Genomic DNA, 19205 nt, shown 5'->3' on the forward strand with positions numbered 1-19205 from the left:
ACACATTCCTCTGAAAATGCTCAGGTACAAGGACTGAAAATGAGTGAAAAAGCAGAAAATGTCCAAAGAAAAAACTTCAGAAAGCTTGGAGAACTATTGCTCAAGAACACTTTAAAAGATTACAAGAAAGTCTGGCTGTTTGGAAGCAAAATATAAAGAAATGAGGGGTGGATCAAGACTCTTAAAGGTTGATTTGTACAGGCTTTATAAACTTTATAAATGGCTTCACATTATTAACACCTTTCAACTGACATTTAAGAGATAATCAACACAAGCACACACCCAAAATATGTTCTCAGTGAAGTCATCAAAGCTTTTCACAGGTTCTGCAGGTTCACAGGATTTTTTTTATATAAATCACGGTTGTCTTGTTCTGTACCGCATGCTGTACTTAGATACATAGTTTTATGATTTCCATGGTAACTTATGCAAGTGTTACCATGCAACAGACACAAGTGATGGACATGAGTCATGCGTTACATCCTCTAATTTACATGATGAGTCATGTTGCCAAGGTGTGTGGGCCTGTTTATGAGATGTCGGAAACGATCTGTTTGCGGAGGAGGTGTTTCTGAGTGTGTGTCTGTTTCTGCTTTGTGATGCAGTCATGGTCTTGTGCTTGTGTGCACGTGCATTTCATATTTACCAATTCCCCAGCCTTATTAATACGAGCCGGTTATAATTAGCTAGCCTCTATCTAAAGCAGGTCAGTCCTAGGCTTCGTACTCAAAGTGGGTCACTGCAGAGGGGAGAGAAGAGGAGAGGAGAGGTGAGGACTAGCCAAGAAGAAACAGAAGACGGGTAAGGAGGTGGGACAGAGGAAAGTGAGGAAGAACAAAGATAAAGAGGAGAAAACGGAAGATGTTTTTAGGACACAACCACGATGGCTCCTCAAGCTTTAAAACAAAACGCTGCTGTGAGCATCACTGCAATCAGAGGTGGCATTATTGTCACAATAAACATTACATCATTATAACAATTTGCATCTAATTACCGACACATTGTCAGAAGTTTGCAAAAGAAGCATGAAGAAGAGAAGGGTAGCTTGTTTTGATGCTGAAGAGATCAAAAACATAAATATACGTGCAAACCACAGCCTCATTACTATGAGCCTGATAGGCTTCAAGGAGACCAGGAAAGAATAAGGACCAGGACAAATTGGAGCCAAGAAAGAAGTTCAGCAGTGCTGCTCAGTTAGCAACATTAGCCCACGATTGCTTATGTTTTTCACAGTACTGTAAGATTTGCCATTAGTGTAACAAAAATATCAGAGCATTTAACAGGACACAAAACAGAGTAGTTTGGTTTTTGTGTCCAGGATCAGCTAGTGGGTTATTAGCCATATCACACACTGTGTAGCAAAGCCATGCTAAGGTACAGTGCCAGAGACACGGGAGTGGACAGGGAGGGTGATTCACGAGAGAAATCAAAGCCGAACTATTAAATCAGAAATAAAATTTACAGTGCACAGTTCCCTTCTCAGCACGCGGTCCCCGTTGGTACCTCAGTCTCGTACAGCCTGATGCTGTTAGCGACATCAGTGTAACACCATTTTGTCTGGAACTCCATCCACTCTCTAGGTACATAAGCCACATACGGTTGGGTCTGTGCTAAAAGCTGTACCAGTGCACTCCTCTCTTTATGTGCACAAAACAAATCCGTGCAGGAAACTCATTACGTCAGGAAAAGTGTGGACTCCAATCACAAAAAAGACCAATTTCAAAAAAACAAGAATAAAACATCACTTCCACCAGTACTACAAACAGTGTTGGAGCAGAGACACTCGTCATGTTACGTAAAATGAGGCGCTGGCACTGCTCAGAGTGGCTGCTTTTTCTTTGCATTTTCTGCATTCATTTCACTTTAAATACATTAAATGGATCACTAAGGTTTCAAACACACATTTCCTCAACATATAAACATTTTGAGCAATGCAACCAACAGGTAGCACTTTAAATGCTAACGAGCCTGCTAAGCTTCCAGCATACTCAGTGGCTGTGAATAAATCCTGACTTTTCTGATTTCTAAGACGCTTTAGGCTTCACCCACTCAGGTTGATAACCGATTGGATCATTTACGTCTCGAATGGTTCTGCCTCCGAGAAATGTCCTATAACTGAGTTATCACAAATCAGATGGATGGTTGGATGGAAAGTTTCACCACCTAGAGGAAGAGGAAGAATATCTCGGATTATTTATTAAAAAGGCTAATGGTGAAGTTAAACTTCCACTTTGTAAGAAATCTGACTCAAAACCAGTTAAACTGGTTGAAAACAACTCCCTTGATTATTCAGATTCACACAAGCTTTTGACCCCGTTGGCTGAACTTAAACACTTCTTTCCTCTTCATCCATGTTTGAGCTCCCTGCAGTTTGTATTTCATCACTAGCAGAGCTGAGGAAGGGCTGGGGAGTGTCGGGTTTCCTGAGTGTGTGCTCATTGGTGTGTGCCCACCAAGAGACACCACACTCCTTCCACAAATCTAGATAGTTGGAGCGCGTACTTGGAAATGAAAAACGAAAATCTGAAGGTTTTTTTTAGTGCAAGTGGGCTGCTTTGTGACAATAAAGCCTTAACTTGAAGGAGTCGTCAGTAATTAAATCTAACAATGTTGCAATTTCTGCTATTTTTCAAAGACCTGTAGCGTACAATGAGGTTGCTGCTAATAATCAGCTGCTTGGTTGTAAATGCAGTTAACACACAAACAGAAATGTTTATTTATTGGATCTAACGGAGTTGCTTCCTAGTTGGGTTCAGACAATATGAGAACGATCATAGTTAAGGCTAAAAAAATGGGCTCCATGTTGCTGGTAACCATGGTAATATGGTAACAAAACAAACTTTGTCACTTTGAAATCAAAACTGCTTAATTAGGGTTAGAGAATGATCCCAGTTAGTGTAAAAATCTGTTCTTCTTACGTCGCCTTGGTGATGGTCACCTGCATGGATGCCATTTTTACAATTCACACGATTACAAATGTTATTTTAGGCCATTTTGATCAGTTTGAACTGATGTCCTGTGAGGATGTTTTCAGGCAGTCTTTATTGAAATACATTAGTTTGAGTGTTGATATGGGAGGTGCAGGAAAAATACAGAATTTGTAGTCACCAGCAGGCTCTGCATCACCAGAACTATTTAAAATATTTTATCCAAATGCTCACGGCTGTGGAAGGAGTTGTGATCGAATTATCCAAAACGAGGGAAAACGTCTGTGTGGGTGCAAGATGGGTGACAAAGTTATTGTTATGAGATTATATTGCATCACCAGTGGTGTTGAAAGAATATTTAGGATCTTGAGGCATCGTATGATGATCAGAACAGGAAGTCTTTGGCCTGGTTAACACGTTTCTCTCCCTCCTGATAATTTTATTGCACCTGTTCAAGAGGGACTTACTTCTTTTACATTTTTGTCTTGTGTACAGATTTTTAGGAGCTCAATATCTTTTCACCGACTGTTCCTATCAAGAGACCTGAAGAGCCAGCATGACTGAAACCACCTGTGTGGGCGTGCGGAGCCTTTCACTAATTAAATGTATTTATAGTGAGGTGTCACAAACACCTCGGTTCCACTGTTGATTTGTGTTCCAGGCATTTGATGGGACTTAGAGCTATTAAAAGGTATTTGCTCGAATCTTGTCTTTACACCTCAAATGAATGCAGGATACTGTAGTATATAATGTTCACGAGCTCGTACGCCTTCAGTTGTTCCTTTGAATAAAGCAGAGTTACAAGGTGCCGCGCCCTTGTGAGAAAATGTGTCCCGAACAGTAATCCTATTTTAATCTGCCTCCAGAGGTTATGTGTCCCGGATTACCAAATATATGGAATGCTGCGAGGGAAGGGGGTCGGCGACACATTGGATCAGAGGCAGTTTAAAGAGATGTAACATTCATAAATCATGTTAGAAACTGGTTAGAAACGGATTTCTGTAGAAATGCAAGGGAGCTAAATCTTTGCAGACATGAAAGCTGAAGACAGAGTGGTGGGATCATGAGTTTTTACCGTAATTTACTTTGTCTTATTGCTGATTATTCAGTGAAAAGTGATTTTAAAGGTTAAAAGGTGTTATGTAAAACTTTTAGACGTGTGGTTAAAATTATTGGACATTTTGGATATGTAATATTTTCCCATCAGACATCCAAATAAAATGAATTTGACCCTTTTATGCTACATGAAAAAAACAAATATTTCCATCTCCCTGACATTTGTTAAGATTCGCCCTTACAAATTTCTAGTTTATTATTCGTATCTGCGAATGTGTTGCGCTTGTCCACATGTCCAAGACATAGTAAGTCAAAGGCAGAGTAATGGTAAAGTAGTTTGAAATAGTCTGATGTTCTTAACGGGGCTGTGTTCATGTTACATGATGCCAGCCTGTAACTACATATTCTGTTATAATTAAGATGGAGACATATAATGAGCTTGGAGTCCACAAATTGTATTTATTTTTTATGAAACTGCTACTTTTTGTGTTGTGGACCAAGGATTACACATAGTGACCCACTGTCCTCTCAAAATTAATCTCATAGGTTGTTGGTTTGTGCACGCAAGAACGACCTTAGAAAATACTATAAAAATATGCAACATCTAGAGGTTGTGAGATCCCCTGCATGTGAAGTGTTAAAATAGCTTCCGTTAAGGTGACGCTGGCAGAATGTTTTTCGTCTTAACCACAATGTTATCAAGTAGCTCTGCCTAAATCCTACCAGGAAATTACAAACATGTTTCCTTCAACAAACCGAGGAAAACTTATGAGGAAGTGATTGATCGAATAGCAGACAGGTGTGGAAATGGAGCTGAGAACCGGACGGGGAAACTGAGGATACTAAGAATAATGACCAGATCTGAGCACAGGACTGAAACCATGGAGGATAAACTAAGCAAACTGAGAACATAGAACCAAAAGACTGAATAGTTAAACCACGAAAAGACTAGAAACACACAAAAAAAGAGGTCTGAATGTGAAGTGGTGCTGTTTTTTTTAGTTAACCTACAACACATTGATGTTATCACTATGCAAACAAAGCCCTGTAAATCCTTCTGTGTTTTTTTTCTTCTGGGCCTTTATTAAAATGTGGGTAGAGACAAGGGAGGAACATGTAGAGAAGAACCACCTGACTTTAAGTTTCTGCACAGAGACCCTGCAAATTTCTCTCTCACTGCATCTCCATCAGGGACTGATTTTCTCTTTTGCTTTGTGGCCCTTATACGTTAGTTAGTAATTTTCCACTTAAAACTAAAACACAAATGATCCAGGCAGAGTCGGGCAGACAAACACATTACCATGAAAATGTCAGACCTTGTTCAGGGCTTCTGTAAATGAGCTTGTTTTCAACTCACATGCAAATCTAACATTTTCCCAGACAGTCACAGAGGGTCTGTCACATGTTGGTTTTGTTCATGATTTACTTCAGTAAACCGCATCTCTTTTGTTCATGTGTACTAAGCTGGATGGGCTGTTAAGTTCACATTACGCACTGATGATACAGGATGACTGGATCAGAACTGTCCATTTCCAATTTAACTCACGTATTTGTGATCAGGACAATGTTTTGTGTGTTTCAGAGTTTCTTTCACGCATGTTAGTGATTCTGGCACATTTCGTCTCTAGGTTTCGCTTATCTGGAGGAGCTTTGTGGAATAAAGAAAGGGACACTGTCCTCCCAAATGAAAATAAGAGCAGAGAAAAATCCTGATATGTGTGAGTCTGAGGAAGGAGAAAGAAGGAGCAAAGAAGCGAGGAGTGGCTCTAAAATTAGGTCTGGCACAAGTAGTTTTCATTTTGGCACATTTTAGTTTCTGGACTTCTCCCTTTGCAAGGCCACCTCCTTTCCAGCCTTCAGCCTGATAAGACATTTTTTTCATAAAAAAAACTCTGATTGCAGTTTGCTGAGCCTTCACACTGTATTTCTGAGTGAATGTGCAGCTCCAAGTCAGCATGATGAAATATATAAATAATAGAATATTTGGTTCTGACCTTGCCTGCTTTTGGTTTGTTTGTGTGAGCTTATCGGCACCGACTATCAACACACATGAGTATGCGTCATGGCAGGCATGTGGTGGTATGTATTCACGAGGCTTCGCATCCACAACCATTGTTTGAATCTGATTATCTTCAATAGCAAATCCGGTGTGCAGCATATTCCTCAGCTCTCTCCCCTTGTGCCAAGACGATGACGAGGACCAGATTCCTCAAGCCGTTCGCTGAAATTAGATCATACCAATCTGGAGAGAGTGTTTAGAGGCTTCCACAAATGGACGTGCAGAGAAAGGGGGAGATAACTCGGACAGGGGATCATCAGATTATGGAAATAATTAGTTGTCATGAACAAGAGTCATCATTTGATGTGATTGGGTGGATTTATGCAGCTTTGGGAAACCATGGATGGTTGGCTGAGAGGGAGCAAAAGGGGAAGACGAAAAGAGAGACAAATCCTTCTATCCTGGCGTAGTGAAGCAGCGGAGTTTCACATCTGTTCTGTCAGGCTGTGATTACTGACAAACACTTTCCTTCCACTTCACAGTTTACATTTATTCAAACAAGATTTGCCCCTTACTGATTTTTTTCCCCTGTATTTTTCCACCTCTAAGAAAATCAAATCAAAACACAAACACAAGGCATGCATGAGGACAAAGGTTAAAAAAGACTGAGAATGCACTCTTTATCTTTTTGTGAAATTTTCCTTCTCAGTTTTACTTGTATGAAAACAACATGAACTGCACAAGCTCTCTCTCTGACTTCCTGTTTCCTGTTTCCTGCTGCAGAGGAAGGCGAGTACTTCCTGAAGGTTTTGATTCCCAGCTATGCGGCGGGTTCAATCATCGGGAAGGGAGGTCAGACCATCGTTCAGCTGCAGAAAGAGACTGGAGCCACCATCAAACTGTCCAAATCCAAAGACTTCTACCCCGGTAAGGCGCCATAACAGGATGGATGTATGGATGTATGGATGGATGAGGCTGGGAAAATAAAGAAATGAGAATCCTGACATATTTTTAAACAGTCAAATTTGCTGTTGATATAATTTTCATTCTCAGTTTCATGAATGATTTAAAATAATGACCCATTCTTTTCAATAAAAAAGGAGACGCTGGACATTTTGTAAAGTTTTCTGCATGCATCCAGCTATCATATGCAAGATAAAATTAAATGAGTTGTTCATGGATGGATGGATGGATGGTTAGATAAATATAAAGCTCCTTGATTTGTACTGACTCGTTCATCCATCCATCCTCATAAAGGAAGTGGAGGGAGTGTATCGGGATGAACAGATGGATCAGTACAAAGTGTTGTGAGCCATTAAGGAGGCATTTCATTACTTTAGTCTTCATCCATCAATTTTTCATAATGTTAAAACCCTCATCCAGAAAGACACGCACACACACGTGCGTTGCTGCGTGTACACACAGCAAAATGCTGTTTTAGACTTGCGCCTGGATGAGTTTTATCACAGATTAGAGCAGCCGACATGCTGCTGGTTGTCATGTGCTGCCGTTGGCGATGAGTCTCGTATCAATGCTGTGAGATAGATTTATAGAATTATAAAGTCTGTGCTGTCCATATGTGTGTCGTCATTGTGCGAGAGTTTTTGAATCCTCAGGGACATTTGGGCCTTAACCAGGCCACACATGCACACACTCACAAAAGTGTCCTGCGGTGATCAGGATTAAAGGATCGGGATGAAATTGTATTTGTCTAAACTCCTAATGCTGCCCTGATGTGACATGTGGCTGCAGCGGTGAGGCGGGGGTGCGTCTAAATGTTTGTATGTAGTTCTGTTTGAAATGTTCTCCTGTAATTTAAAGGTTTGTTTGTTTTGAAATGCAGGAAAAAGCAACCTTGCCTGTTATTAGGCAAGTAAACCATCATTACGTTTTTCAGATTTTAATTGTATTAGGACATAAAACATAATCAGATCCTTTCCCTGTTAAAAAATGAGGCAAATACAGCCTCAGATGAGCAACAACACATGATATATTACACTGTGTTATTATTTACTGAGCAAAAAAAAACAACACGGAAGCAGTGTGTGAAAAACTAAGTGAACCCCTGATCCAGCAGCTTGCAGCAGCAGCTTCAGCAGCAGTGAGCTGCAGTAATGGTTTCCTGTGGGACGTTATCAGTCTCTCTCATGGTTGTGGAGGAATCTCGGCCACTCTTCTCTCCAGCGTTGCTTCAGCTCATTGAGGTTTGCAGCATTGGTTTCTGCACAGCTCTCTTAAGGTCCCACCACAGCATTTCAGTCAGGCTGAGGTCTGGACTCTGACTGGACCATTGCAACACCTTGATTCTTTTCTTTTTCACACATTCTGCTATAGATCTGCTGCTGTGTTTGGGATCATTGTCCTGTTGATGAGCCAGTTTCAGCCCAGCTTTAGCTGTGGGACAGATGGCCTCACATTTGACTCTAGAATACTTTGGTATCCAGAGGAGTTCATGGTGGACTCAATGACTGCCAGGTGCCCAGGTCCTGTGGCTGCAGAACCAGCCCAGATCATCAGCCCTCCACCACCGTGCTTGACAGCTGGTATGAGGTGTTTGTGCTGATATGCTGTGTTTGGTTTCCTCCAAACGTGCTGCTGTGCATTATGACCAAACATCTCCACTTTGCTCTGGTCTGTCCAAAGGACATTGTTCCAGAAGTCTTGAGCTTTGTTCAGATGCAGCTTTGCAAACCTAAGCTGTGCTGCCATGTTCTTTTTAGAGAGAAGAGGCTTTCTCCTGCAGCCATTCCAAACAAGCCATCCTTGTTCAGTCTTTTTCTAACTGTGCTGTCATGACCTTTAACTTTTAACATGCTAACTGAGGCCTGTAGAGTCTGAGATGTAGCTCTGGGCTTTTTCACCTTGGGGTGAACTTGCTGGGACGTCCACTCCTGGGAAGATTGACAGCTGTCCTGAATGTTTTCCACTTGTGAATAATCTTTCTCTCTGTAGAATAATGGGCTCCAGATAGTTTGGAAATGGCCTTATAACCCTTCCCAGATTGATGGGCAGCAACAGTTGCTTCTCTAAGATCATTGCTTATGTCTTTCCCCCTTGGCACCGTGTTAACACACACCTGAATGCTGCAGAGCAGCAAACTGACAAAACTTCTGCTTTTATAGAGGAGCTCACACTTGATGATGATCAGTTAATACAATTATTTTGATTAGCAGCACCTGGCTTTCTCATATGAAGCAGTGAGGTTGGATGTAGATGTACACACTAAGCAAGAGGAAAGATATTGGTTCAGTTAAACTCTGAAAACACAACATCCTTCTTTGACCTCAGCTAAAAGCTTACAGATTTCCAACTATAACCACAACAAATAGTTTATGCATCAGTTGCCAGGAGTTGATATTATTGGAAAACATCAAATAAATTGACCAGGAAGGTTTTAAATTATACAGATTTGTTGCTTCTTTGCACACACATCATTGTTAATTATGAATATCCTCTCAAATTAAAAATACATAGTATTTTTTTGTTTTGACTCCTTCTGTTTCCACTTCTTAAGACCACAAACTGCGTGTTGGGTTTAAATTGAACAGCCTCCAGTTTAGCTGTGATTACCAGTGGAAGGTTGGCAGGCAGCAGAATTATTATTGTTGTTGTAAAACATGTTCATATGACCCAAATCTATTACTACGATGCATATTTTTCTGTCTAAAATAATATTCACAAGCAACAGGGTCCCTGCAAAAAGCAAAATAGCCTTCAGAGGTAAAATTACTGTCACATGCTCACTGTGAAACAAAGCATCGGAAATGGTGCCAAGCAGTCCTGCATCAAGTTAAACCTCCAGCGACTTTCCAGTGTTGTCATAGAGTTTTGCGGATTCACTGATCTAATTTAGCCATTTTTTTTTCATACTTATATTGGTTTGTGTAGCTTCCAGTTTTTTTACCAAGATCCTCAAATTTCCAGAGACTAAGCTTTTTGAATGAAATTCAAATAAATAAAAAGGAATTATAATGAAAAAAAATCAACAATCAATTCCAGACACAGCTTTTTAAAGATGCTGGTTTGCTTGAAAACCTTTTCTCCTGATTTAAGAAGAAGGGGGAGAAAGCACAGGCACAGATTTAGTTCCAGTTCTTCGATTTTTTATTTGAATTCAGTGAAACATGTTAAATTCTTGGCTGAGACATGATTTTTGACATGATGCATTGCGTAAATAACAATTACCACTGACTCGAATAATTTTCCTGTAAAGCTTCCTTCCACATCATCCTGTCGTCTGCGTAGCCCAGCTGCAGCAGCTTCCTCCCCCCGGCCTCTACTTTAAACTCCACTGAGGTCTCAGAGTGTTTATTTGGTTTGAAGATCAGCTCTCATTTTTGCTGTCTTTGTGTGTGCGTCTTTAAGAGTGTTTGAATTTGTGTATCGGTTCAGTGTTGAGGTCCGCAAACAAGCCGCCGTTGTTTGACATCAGCACACGAGTCTCCTGAAAGCTCTGCCAGCGAGAACAGATGCAGGGTTCAAGAGCCTCAAAGACACACAAGCATGGATACACACATGCAACAGCATTGATTCACAACACTGTAAATGCAAAGAGACGAGCAAGAGAAGTAACTTACATCAGAGCATAAATCCAAATCAAGTCGGCACATTTGCACAGAGGACGTTCATGTAAATCTACAAAAATATTTATCCACACAGATGCACAGACACCAGACACAAACACCTACACATATGTATACACAAACACACAAACAAGGCTTGTAATTTCTTGGGGCAAAGCCCAGAAGAGGTGAAGATGAGGAGGGAGGAAGAGACAAGTGAGAGAAAAAGAAAGAAAGAGAGGGTTGTCTGGGCTTCAGTCTGGAGGGGACGACAGAAGGAGCTGTGTGTGCGTGCTGTGTGTGTGTGTGCATGTACATGAACCCTTCCTCTGCTCTGAAGGGGGCATCTGTATGCAAATGAGACACGGTTCTTCCTGGGTGACAAATCAAAAGGCCCACCTGCTGCAAGGGCCCGTCTGTGTGAGTGTGTGTGTTGGAAATAACAGGCCCAGTTTGATGAACAGAGCTGAGAGTTACTGCTGTGTCTTGGCCAAAGTGTCTCATTCCTCTCCTCATTCTCCATGGAGGACATCGGTCACCCCTCATTCCTCCTCCTCCTCCTTTCTTCGCACACACACACACACACACACAAAGGACAACCGAGGGGGTCACCCGAGGTTTGGGAATTTCATCTCATTGTGCTGCACAAAAAAAACAACAACCCAACAGCACTTTATTTTTCAGATTTGTACCAATATGGGAAAAGTTAAACAAAGGAGCTGTGATAATTAGCTTCACCAAAGTAATAACCAGGAAATAGCTTGGCAGTAACAATCAGGGTATTAATAGACAAAAAATAATTTTACAAGGTAACAGGGTGCCAAAAAAAATCAGTAATAACGAGGAAACCAATTCAAAGAATGGAGTAAAACATTTAAATATTTTCGGTACAATTCAGCAAGTGTTTCCAGGTAATCTTTATCCCTGATAATGTTTCGTTTCATTCAGTTCAGAGTCTGATCCAGTGAGCCTCCTCGAACAGAGAGTTAACCACATATAGCTGCGTGACATACCCAGACTACTTTACTTATCCAGAGTACTCATTAGTTTCAACCATATCATAAACATTTAAGATATAAAGAACTAACATTTCTTCACTTTCACTCAATGAGCCTCCCCTTAAACTGTTTGGAGTCTTCATTAAGAGGCACACACTTTGATAACCGCTACTTTAATGGGATATTAACACAAAACTGAATAGATACAGTTAGTTTATTAGTTTGCAGACCTGACATCCATCTCTGCTGAAAACCAACTGACCCCTGAAGTGCTCCTGTCAATCACCGGTGGCTTGATGAAACTGGTATTTACGACGAGGCATAAATGCAACAATGCAAAATGGACTGGAAAGCAGCTCCATTTGAACTCAGAAGGCTCTCAGTCGTTAACATGATTTCTTTTCTTATATTATTTTCTTTGTTTTATTTGAAGTACATAAAGTGCTTGAACAAAGAGCGATTTGCCAGTGATATTCAAAGGCTCAAATCTCAAACAGTAGCCAACAGTGAGTGGCTGGTGCAATGCACGGACATGTACTCGGCCCATCTTTTTTAAGTGTGGCCAACAGAAACATCAGATCCGCCACCAAGCCTTCATTCATGATTATCAAACAGAAACTACTGTTTCCAGGTAGCAGGCTGCAGCAGTAAATATCTCATTTCTGCCGAATTACATGAAACAACAGTACTGTAATATGGTAATAACCAGTTTTGACTTATTTCATGCAAGATTGTAGCCTATAATATGAAAATTATATATCTATTTTACCTCATTATTAGGCTTTTACCATATTTACATCAACATCGCTATTTTTCTGTCATATTCATTACAAAATGTTTTCATACTAATATAAAATACTGTAGTTTTGTCTTTACATTTGTTTACCTATTTTTACTCTTGGTTTTTGGTCCCTTATTACTTTAATTTTCAGATTTAATTATGTTATTACCCTGATATCCAAACTCTTACTGCCAGGTTATTGCCTGGTTCTTACATTAGTATTTGTATGCCTTTATATATGAATCTATTCATTTATTTGTTTGTTATTTTACACAAACGTTTACACTTGTAACCATATATCTTCAAAAGCAGAAGCTGAAGTGAACGTTTCAACACAGCTGTAAACAAATGTGCCATTTTCCAAAAAAAAAAAAAGAGATCATCAGTTTAAAAAAAGATGAAACACCTCGGGCTCTTACGGAGCCGCTTCAACACAGAATTCAAACAGTGTTTGGCAGCTTTGCAGAGCAGAAAGACCTGAGAGACGTCTCCAGCTGAACCTTGAAGATTAGAAGCTGTTGAAAGATTATAACAAAACAAAACTGAACTCAACAAAATTCCAGTTTTACATTAAATGCAACAATATATATTTATATATATATATATATATTTTCTAAATTCAAGCTTTAATTGCTGCCTGATATAAATGTAGAATTTGCAGCAGAAAAAGAAGGTGAAAACAAACTGAAAATAAAGACTGAAATAAAAAATTCAATCAACACAACAGGATGAAAACGCTAATTAAATTAATATGAAATACAGGGAAGTACATGCATTTCGATGTTTATTGATTTCTGCTCTTTTAGTTCATGTTAACAGACTGATTGGATGCTTCAAACAGAAGAACTATGCTTTTTAAAGCCTGGACATAAACAGCATTTTCATACACGACCTTGTCCAACCCTGTTCTCCTTCTTCAGCCTACATTCCTCCACTCGTATATCACACCCTCCATCTCCTCTCACTCCTTCCTTCCCTTTTTTATTCACGCATCTTTCGATTTGGCCCTATCTCACCCATCAGTCATGTCGCCCTCCTCCTCTCCTTGTCCTTCCTCTCCCTCCTCTTCCTCCGCCATCTCTCCCTGCATCCCATCTGGAGAATAGTGCAGCAGCAGCACTTAAGAAGACAACCAATTAGCAGGGAGCCGCAGCGCTGGGGGACGAGACAGGCAACCATTCATCCACACTAACACACACACACACACACACACACACACAGATCTATGCAACCCACCATTCACTATTATGGCACAACAGATTTATTACATACCCATACAGTACAAGGCAGTGCCGCCTCCAAATATAGCCTCCCTCTGTCTGGCTCTCAGTCTCTCCTGAGCAATCCGAAAAACAGAAGGACGTTACAGTATTTTATAACGGCACTGTTTCAACTGCAATCAGCAGGAAAATTATGGAAAATCCAACCATTCGCATTCGTTGTTAGGGTAAGATGACCACTCGAGTTTTGTGTTAATTACGGAAACTTTTTGCTTTGAAATGTCTCAGTGGTTCAGGTGGTGCTGACTCACCAGCTAATTACGGATTTAAAAAAGCATTAATTACCTGTAAATACCCATCTTAAATGTGTGGTTTAGTCATCAATGATGCAGGGATGGATAATTATACAACGGGAGCACCTGCAGGGCAACTGCAGCCACTTACTGAGGCCTAAATATCTGAAGCCGAGTTCTCCACTAATCATAAAAATTAAACACCGTCTTCTTCAGGCTTCTGACGTCGTCCTAATTTAGATTTTCTGCTGTACCTCCTAACAGCTCAAATAAAGTATATATGTTGTGTATGTTGTGTTGGTGCTCTTAGTCATTAGCTTAGTAGTGGAATTAGAGTGAAACTCTATTTGATTTAAGATAAAATAAGTCTTGGATATTATTAACAGGTAAAATATTCCTCAATTAAATGGAATAAAAGTAAAGGATCTCTCTTCAACTTGTAGACTGTTGAGATAAAACTTGTGCAGCTGCAGCTCTTGAACAGATCTGTTCGACCAGAGAACAGATAGAGCCGCTGCAGCTTCGCATAAAATATTCATTTGCGACACCTGTTTTATAATTAGAATCGACCTGCTTCCCTCCTCCTCTCCTCTTCTCTCCGCTGAGATATTGACCTCTGGTCAGACGCAGAGTCAAAGCCATGAAGACAAACTTAAGGATGGAAATAAGTTAGTATTCATGCCAGCGAAGCGTCTCTGTGTCCCCTTGCAGTTTTATGGCAGCACTTTAGGTGTTACAGCAGAGAGACGTTAAAAGAAAAGTTGGCTGGGCTTTTTTTTATTTAAAGACTAATTTGTTGGGAGGCAGGAAAAAAGCTGATCATCCTCAACAAACCGCGGTGGTGCTTGTTTAAAGTTAGAATGTAATCTTGCAGATACAAGTACCACAAATTAGTTTAAAAAAGGTTAAATGGGGAATTGAGGTTTAGAGATAAATGTGATTTTAGTGCAGCTGAAACTTGTTTTTCCAAAAAACAATTAGCAGTGAAAATCCCTTTAAACCTTTTTGAATTGATTTTTCTTTGTAAAACTGAAGTGCGCTGCTGAGCTGAAAGGAACTAGAACCAGATTTGTTTTGCAAGTCGCCTGCCAACATCTCTGACCTCATTGGATGACAAGTCCCCAAAACATCCAGTAGAGTCCGCCTGGAGATGATTTGTATTTAAAAACTTCACCTTTCACTCAGTAACATGAACATTAATCAAATCAAATATCGAAATGCGATGAAAAACAACAGTTTGAACTAAAAGAACATGATATCTGCATCCATTTGTGTCACATTCCTGCAACAGTGACATCATCGCGCCTTAGCCACTTCAATGAGCCTGAGCTGAACTGAAAACGATGGTTAATGAGACGCCCTGAAGGACCGGGACCACATGGTCTTATTTGACTCACAACTGCAGAGAAAACAGAACCGATTAGTTTCTCATTAGTAGCTGTGAAAACACTGCATCTCCACTGAGTCACAGGAAAAGAGAAGAACCCTGAATTTAGTGGATTATTCATCCACGCTATGATAGTACCAGGGTTCTCAGCATAGATTTGACTTTATTGAAATGAAAACAAATAATCCAAATATGACAAACTCTGAATTTTGTCTGAGCTCACTGTAAACTCTACCTCAGACTCACTATATCTCCTCTGTTTGTCCTCTGCCACCATTTTAGAGCTTGGTCTTTAATCCCACACCATGATTGCATTTTGCAGCATTTAATATCCCTTGTGCACACACACAAACACACAAAACCAACACACATCTGTCGTAAAATGCCACATGAGCTGACAGAACACCTGACACACACACAAGCTCCATCCAGCCTCTATCAACATCCCTCATTTCAGCACTCAAAGCCTCTTATGCAGCTCTAAGCTCTCAGACTCAGAAATGGAAAACTGCAATATTACATATCACACAAACACACGCATGTGAAGCTGTAATGGATTTCCTGTTTATTATCTGTTTCCCTTCTTCATTAAGTGACTTATTCATTATAAATGTCTGCCGTTTATCAGTTATAACAAGATGATTTTCAACTAAATTAGATTCCTGCCTTGGTTCTGTCTGAATTTGTCAAATTACTGCTGAAAAGTGACTGCAGTCAGTGGATCAGAGCTCAGCCAAACTTTAAACCCCTCACTGCGTCTATGATGGGATTTTAGCTGCAACATGAGAGTTTCTCACTTGTATAAAACTGAGACATTTTCATTATAACAATGTTAACTAATCTTCATAATTAATGCAGGCTACAATTAAAAAAAAACAACTCTCAGAATTCTTGTAAACAACCTGAAAGGTTCCTGGTGTTTTGCAGCGAATTTGTTGGTGCAGAACAATGGACTGCAGGTTTTCTGGTTTATCTTCACCTTGGGGCTGAGTTCATACAGCGACCTGAAGCTATTTGTTTGTGCGTGACGTCAGCCGGCAGGCAGACAGGCTGAGTAATGCGTCTGTACCAGTCAGTGCCGTTCAGGCTGACAGACAGACAATCATATGCCAGCACTTAGCCGGAGCTACGGCGCGGCTCAACTCAGGCTTCCATAAGTCTCAAATGTTTCAGTTTAGTTAGTGGTTTTTAATGTACTGTAATTTTAAACTGCTGCAGCTTTTATTTAACCCATTACAATGCAGGGGTCATTTTCAAAAGCCTCCATTCAAGCCTTTTATTCCTCTGCCTCTAAAGAATAAAGAAACATGAACCGAAAACTAGTTGAGAAGTTAAACCAGCTTTTTTTTGGTAAACTGTTGACTTGGTCCTCATGTTGATGCTTTTTTAGATGTGTTGCATCAGGTCAGCATGGATTAAAGGTGGTTGTACAGTCGTTCTGTCATGAGATACGATTGAAAAGGATGACTGAAGCTTTAGGATATTAAAAAAGTAACCATTTAAATGTCTGCTGTTATCTCTGCAGAGAACACGCTGTATTGTTGGCATGTTATTGTTTCCTGGGATAACATCTTTCATTTGATATATGATTTCAGCTTCTCTCTTTTGAAAAGCTTTGTAAAACTGACATTTTAGTACTTCTTTATAAAATCCTGTTTTAGATGACCTGCTGTGTTTCAGAAATATTGAAAGACAGCCTTTAGCTTTTCCCCTGAAACAGACACAGTTTGGAGCAGAGGAGCTCAGTTGCTGTAAAGGTCAAATTAAAAGCGGTGGACGCTCATTGCTTCCCTCTAAAGTGCTTTCCTGAGTGTGTTTCTGTGTTCAGAGGCTCCGCTGGGAGCTGAACCCTGAACTCTGGCAGAATGAACATGAACTCATGCAGAATGAGATCCCCCAACCCGAGCAGTGTTAATACCACGCTGACACACAGCTCTGTCAACCAGCTCAAAGTCACAGTCAACAGTCAGACTTTGATGCACACTGGCTACAGAATAAAACTGTACTGTGCGTAGAAATACACACTGACTTAAACCTTTGTGCCTTTCTTTTTGATGATTTTGGACTTTGACCTCTCTCCTACTGTTCCTGTTTCATAAGTTCTGAGCTTATGAACAGCCAATGGGGCAGCCATGTTGGAATATTTTACTAAAAGAGATGGACCTGATGAGTCACTGGTTGCTATTGTGTTTCCCACCTTTTTTCCACTCCTGTGCAGACAGGGAGGAAGTCGAGAAAAAGAGCCTCAAACGAATAGTCCACTTAAAAAACTACATGTTCTGTGGAAAAGATGTTTTAACTGTGAGTGACAGAATGTTGAGGTAGACACAGACTGGATTTTTAAAAAATTAATCTGCTGTGTATTATACAGGTTTCATGGCAGCTGAAAGAAACCCCTTACCTTGAAATATTAAGAGAAAAGTCAGAGCTTGATTCTAATGGGTGAGAATTGGAGTTTGGGTGGGTGCAACCTCTGCTCTGGAGAGATTTGAGAGAAAAGATTTAAGGCCTATCACAACGGCTAAAAGAAGACAAAGAGAATAGAATTAGAGGAGAATTAGAGGAGAAATTGTGAGCAAGAAAGTGGTTTAAAAGAAAAATATTTTTTTAGAATAAATGAGAGGGTTAAAGTGTGTGACATCACTGCACTCAGACCTGAACATTTCATGGAAAAATCCACAAAATTCATCAAATTTAAACTGTGACAGCAAATAAACCATTAAAGATATAAAATATACAAATTCATTTAGCAAAAGTCCAACTTCTCATGACTGGTTTAGTCTTTGAATGATGTTTTTACTGTAACGCATGTCTGAGGTAAAAGCTCCAACGGAGTTTGGGTTGTAATCACTACCAGAAATCATAGCACATTGTTTCTTATGGAGTTAAATCGCAAACACTCGAACTGAGAGCCAAAGTTACAAAATTAAAACATAAGTCACTATTTTCTGTGCCATTTTAGTTTTTGCAAACTTTATAAACTGGCTTAACAAGTTTATAGAATAATGACAACTAGAGTAGAGCAAATGAACTGCTTGAAAATGAATTTGAAGACTGAGCTCCACATTTACATATTTGTATTTCATTTTTCTTTATTTGCTTAAGAAGGATATGATTCTTTGTAGAGTTGTACAATATGAAACTGTAAAAGTTTCATATTGTCCAGTCCTAAAGAGAGTTTTACTTCTAGTTTCTGTGACTGAATTTTGGAGAGTAAATCTGATTACATTGAGAGGATACCAGAGACCTCCATATGTGACCCAGTAACACACAGATCAGAGAGGACAGATGTAGTGTTGCATGTGGTGTGTTGTCAGATAGAGTCCAGTCACTCTGAACCCTCCTGACAGGCCTCCTCCTCCAGGGACCTTTGATTTGCCGACTCTGCAGCTCACAGGTGACATCAGTCAGTCGCCTTGCTGCCTTTAGATGGACTTGACCAAACAATCTGTGAACCACATCTTCCGAAAGGAGACCATAACCTTCTGCAGAAACCTTTTTCTCCATTTCCTTCCATTTCTGCCCTCTATACTTTGTTTGTTTCTGCTTCGTCTGTGTTAGCCTGCGAGAGTCAAAACAGCCAATCTGGTCATTAAAAATGAAGAAGTTGGGGATCAATATTGTTTTTTCTTCACCTCAGTGCATGCTCTGTCTCTCCATTTGCTGCATTTGTGTTTAGACTTTTAATAAGAGAGGACTGAGGGTCCCAGCGAGGCCAACCGTAAATGCGGCAGCAGGAATATGGTTGGCCTACCCACAGATCGATGCTCAGTGCACATCGGTGGGTGTGGACTCTCAACTCTTCGTCTTGCCTGTCTTTACGTCAGTCACTGATTTCAACCTGTGTGTGTGAACGAGAGTGAGAATGTGTCCTTGGGATGGGATAATGCAGTCTGAGTGAAATATGACTGTTAGAAACCCACTCCAACACTTTCACTGCCTCTCATCCCCTCACAGCACACACACATAACCACACACAATC

At 40.2% G+C, this 19205-nt stretch overlaps 1 protein-coding gene across 2 annotated transcripts in view; it reads left to right on the forward strand.

The window, feature by feature from the left end:
* nova2 (NOVA alternative splicing regulator 2) overlaps positions 1-19205 on the forward strand; it is an 87900-nt gene that overhangs the window by 12195 nt on the left and 56500 nt on the right. For both annotated transcript variants that reach the window (XM_072391930.1, XM_072391931.1), the window contains one exon: positions 6766-6909. In XM_072391930.1, coding sequence (XP_072248031.1) covers positions 6766-6909 — 144 coding nt within the window. The remainder of the gene's footprint in view (positions 1-6765; positions 6910-19205) is intronic.

The sequence above is a fragment of the Leuresthes tenuis genome, unplaced genomic scaffold (genome assembly GCF_036924035.1).
Source record: "Leuresthes tenuis unplaced genomic scaffold, fLeuTen1.0.hap1 SCAF_9, whole genome shotgun sequence".
Taxonomy (NCBI): domain Eukaryota; kingdom Metazoa; phylum Chordata; class Actinopteri; order Atheriniformes; family Atherinopsidae; genus Leuresthes; species Leuresthes tenuis.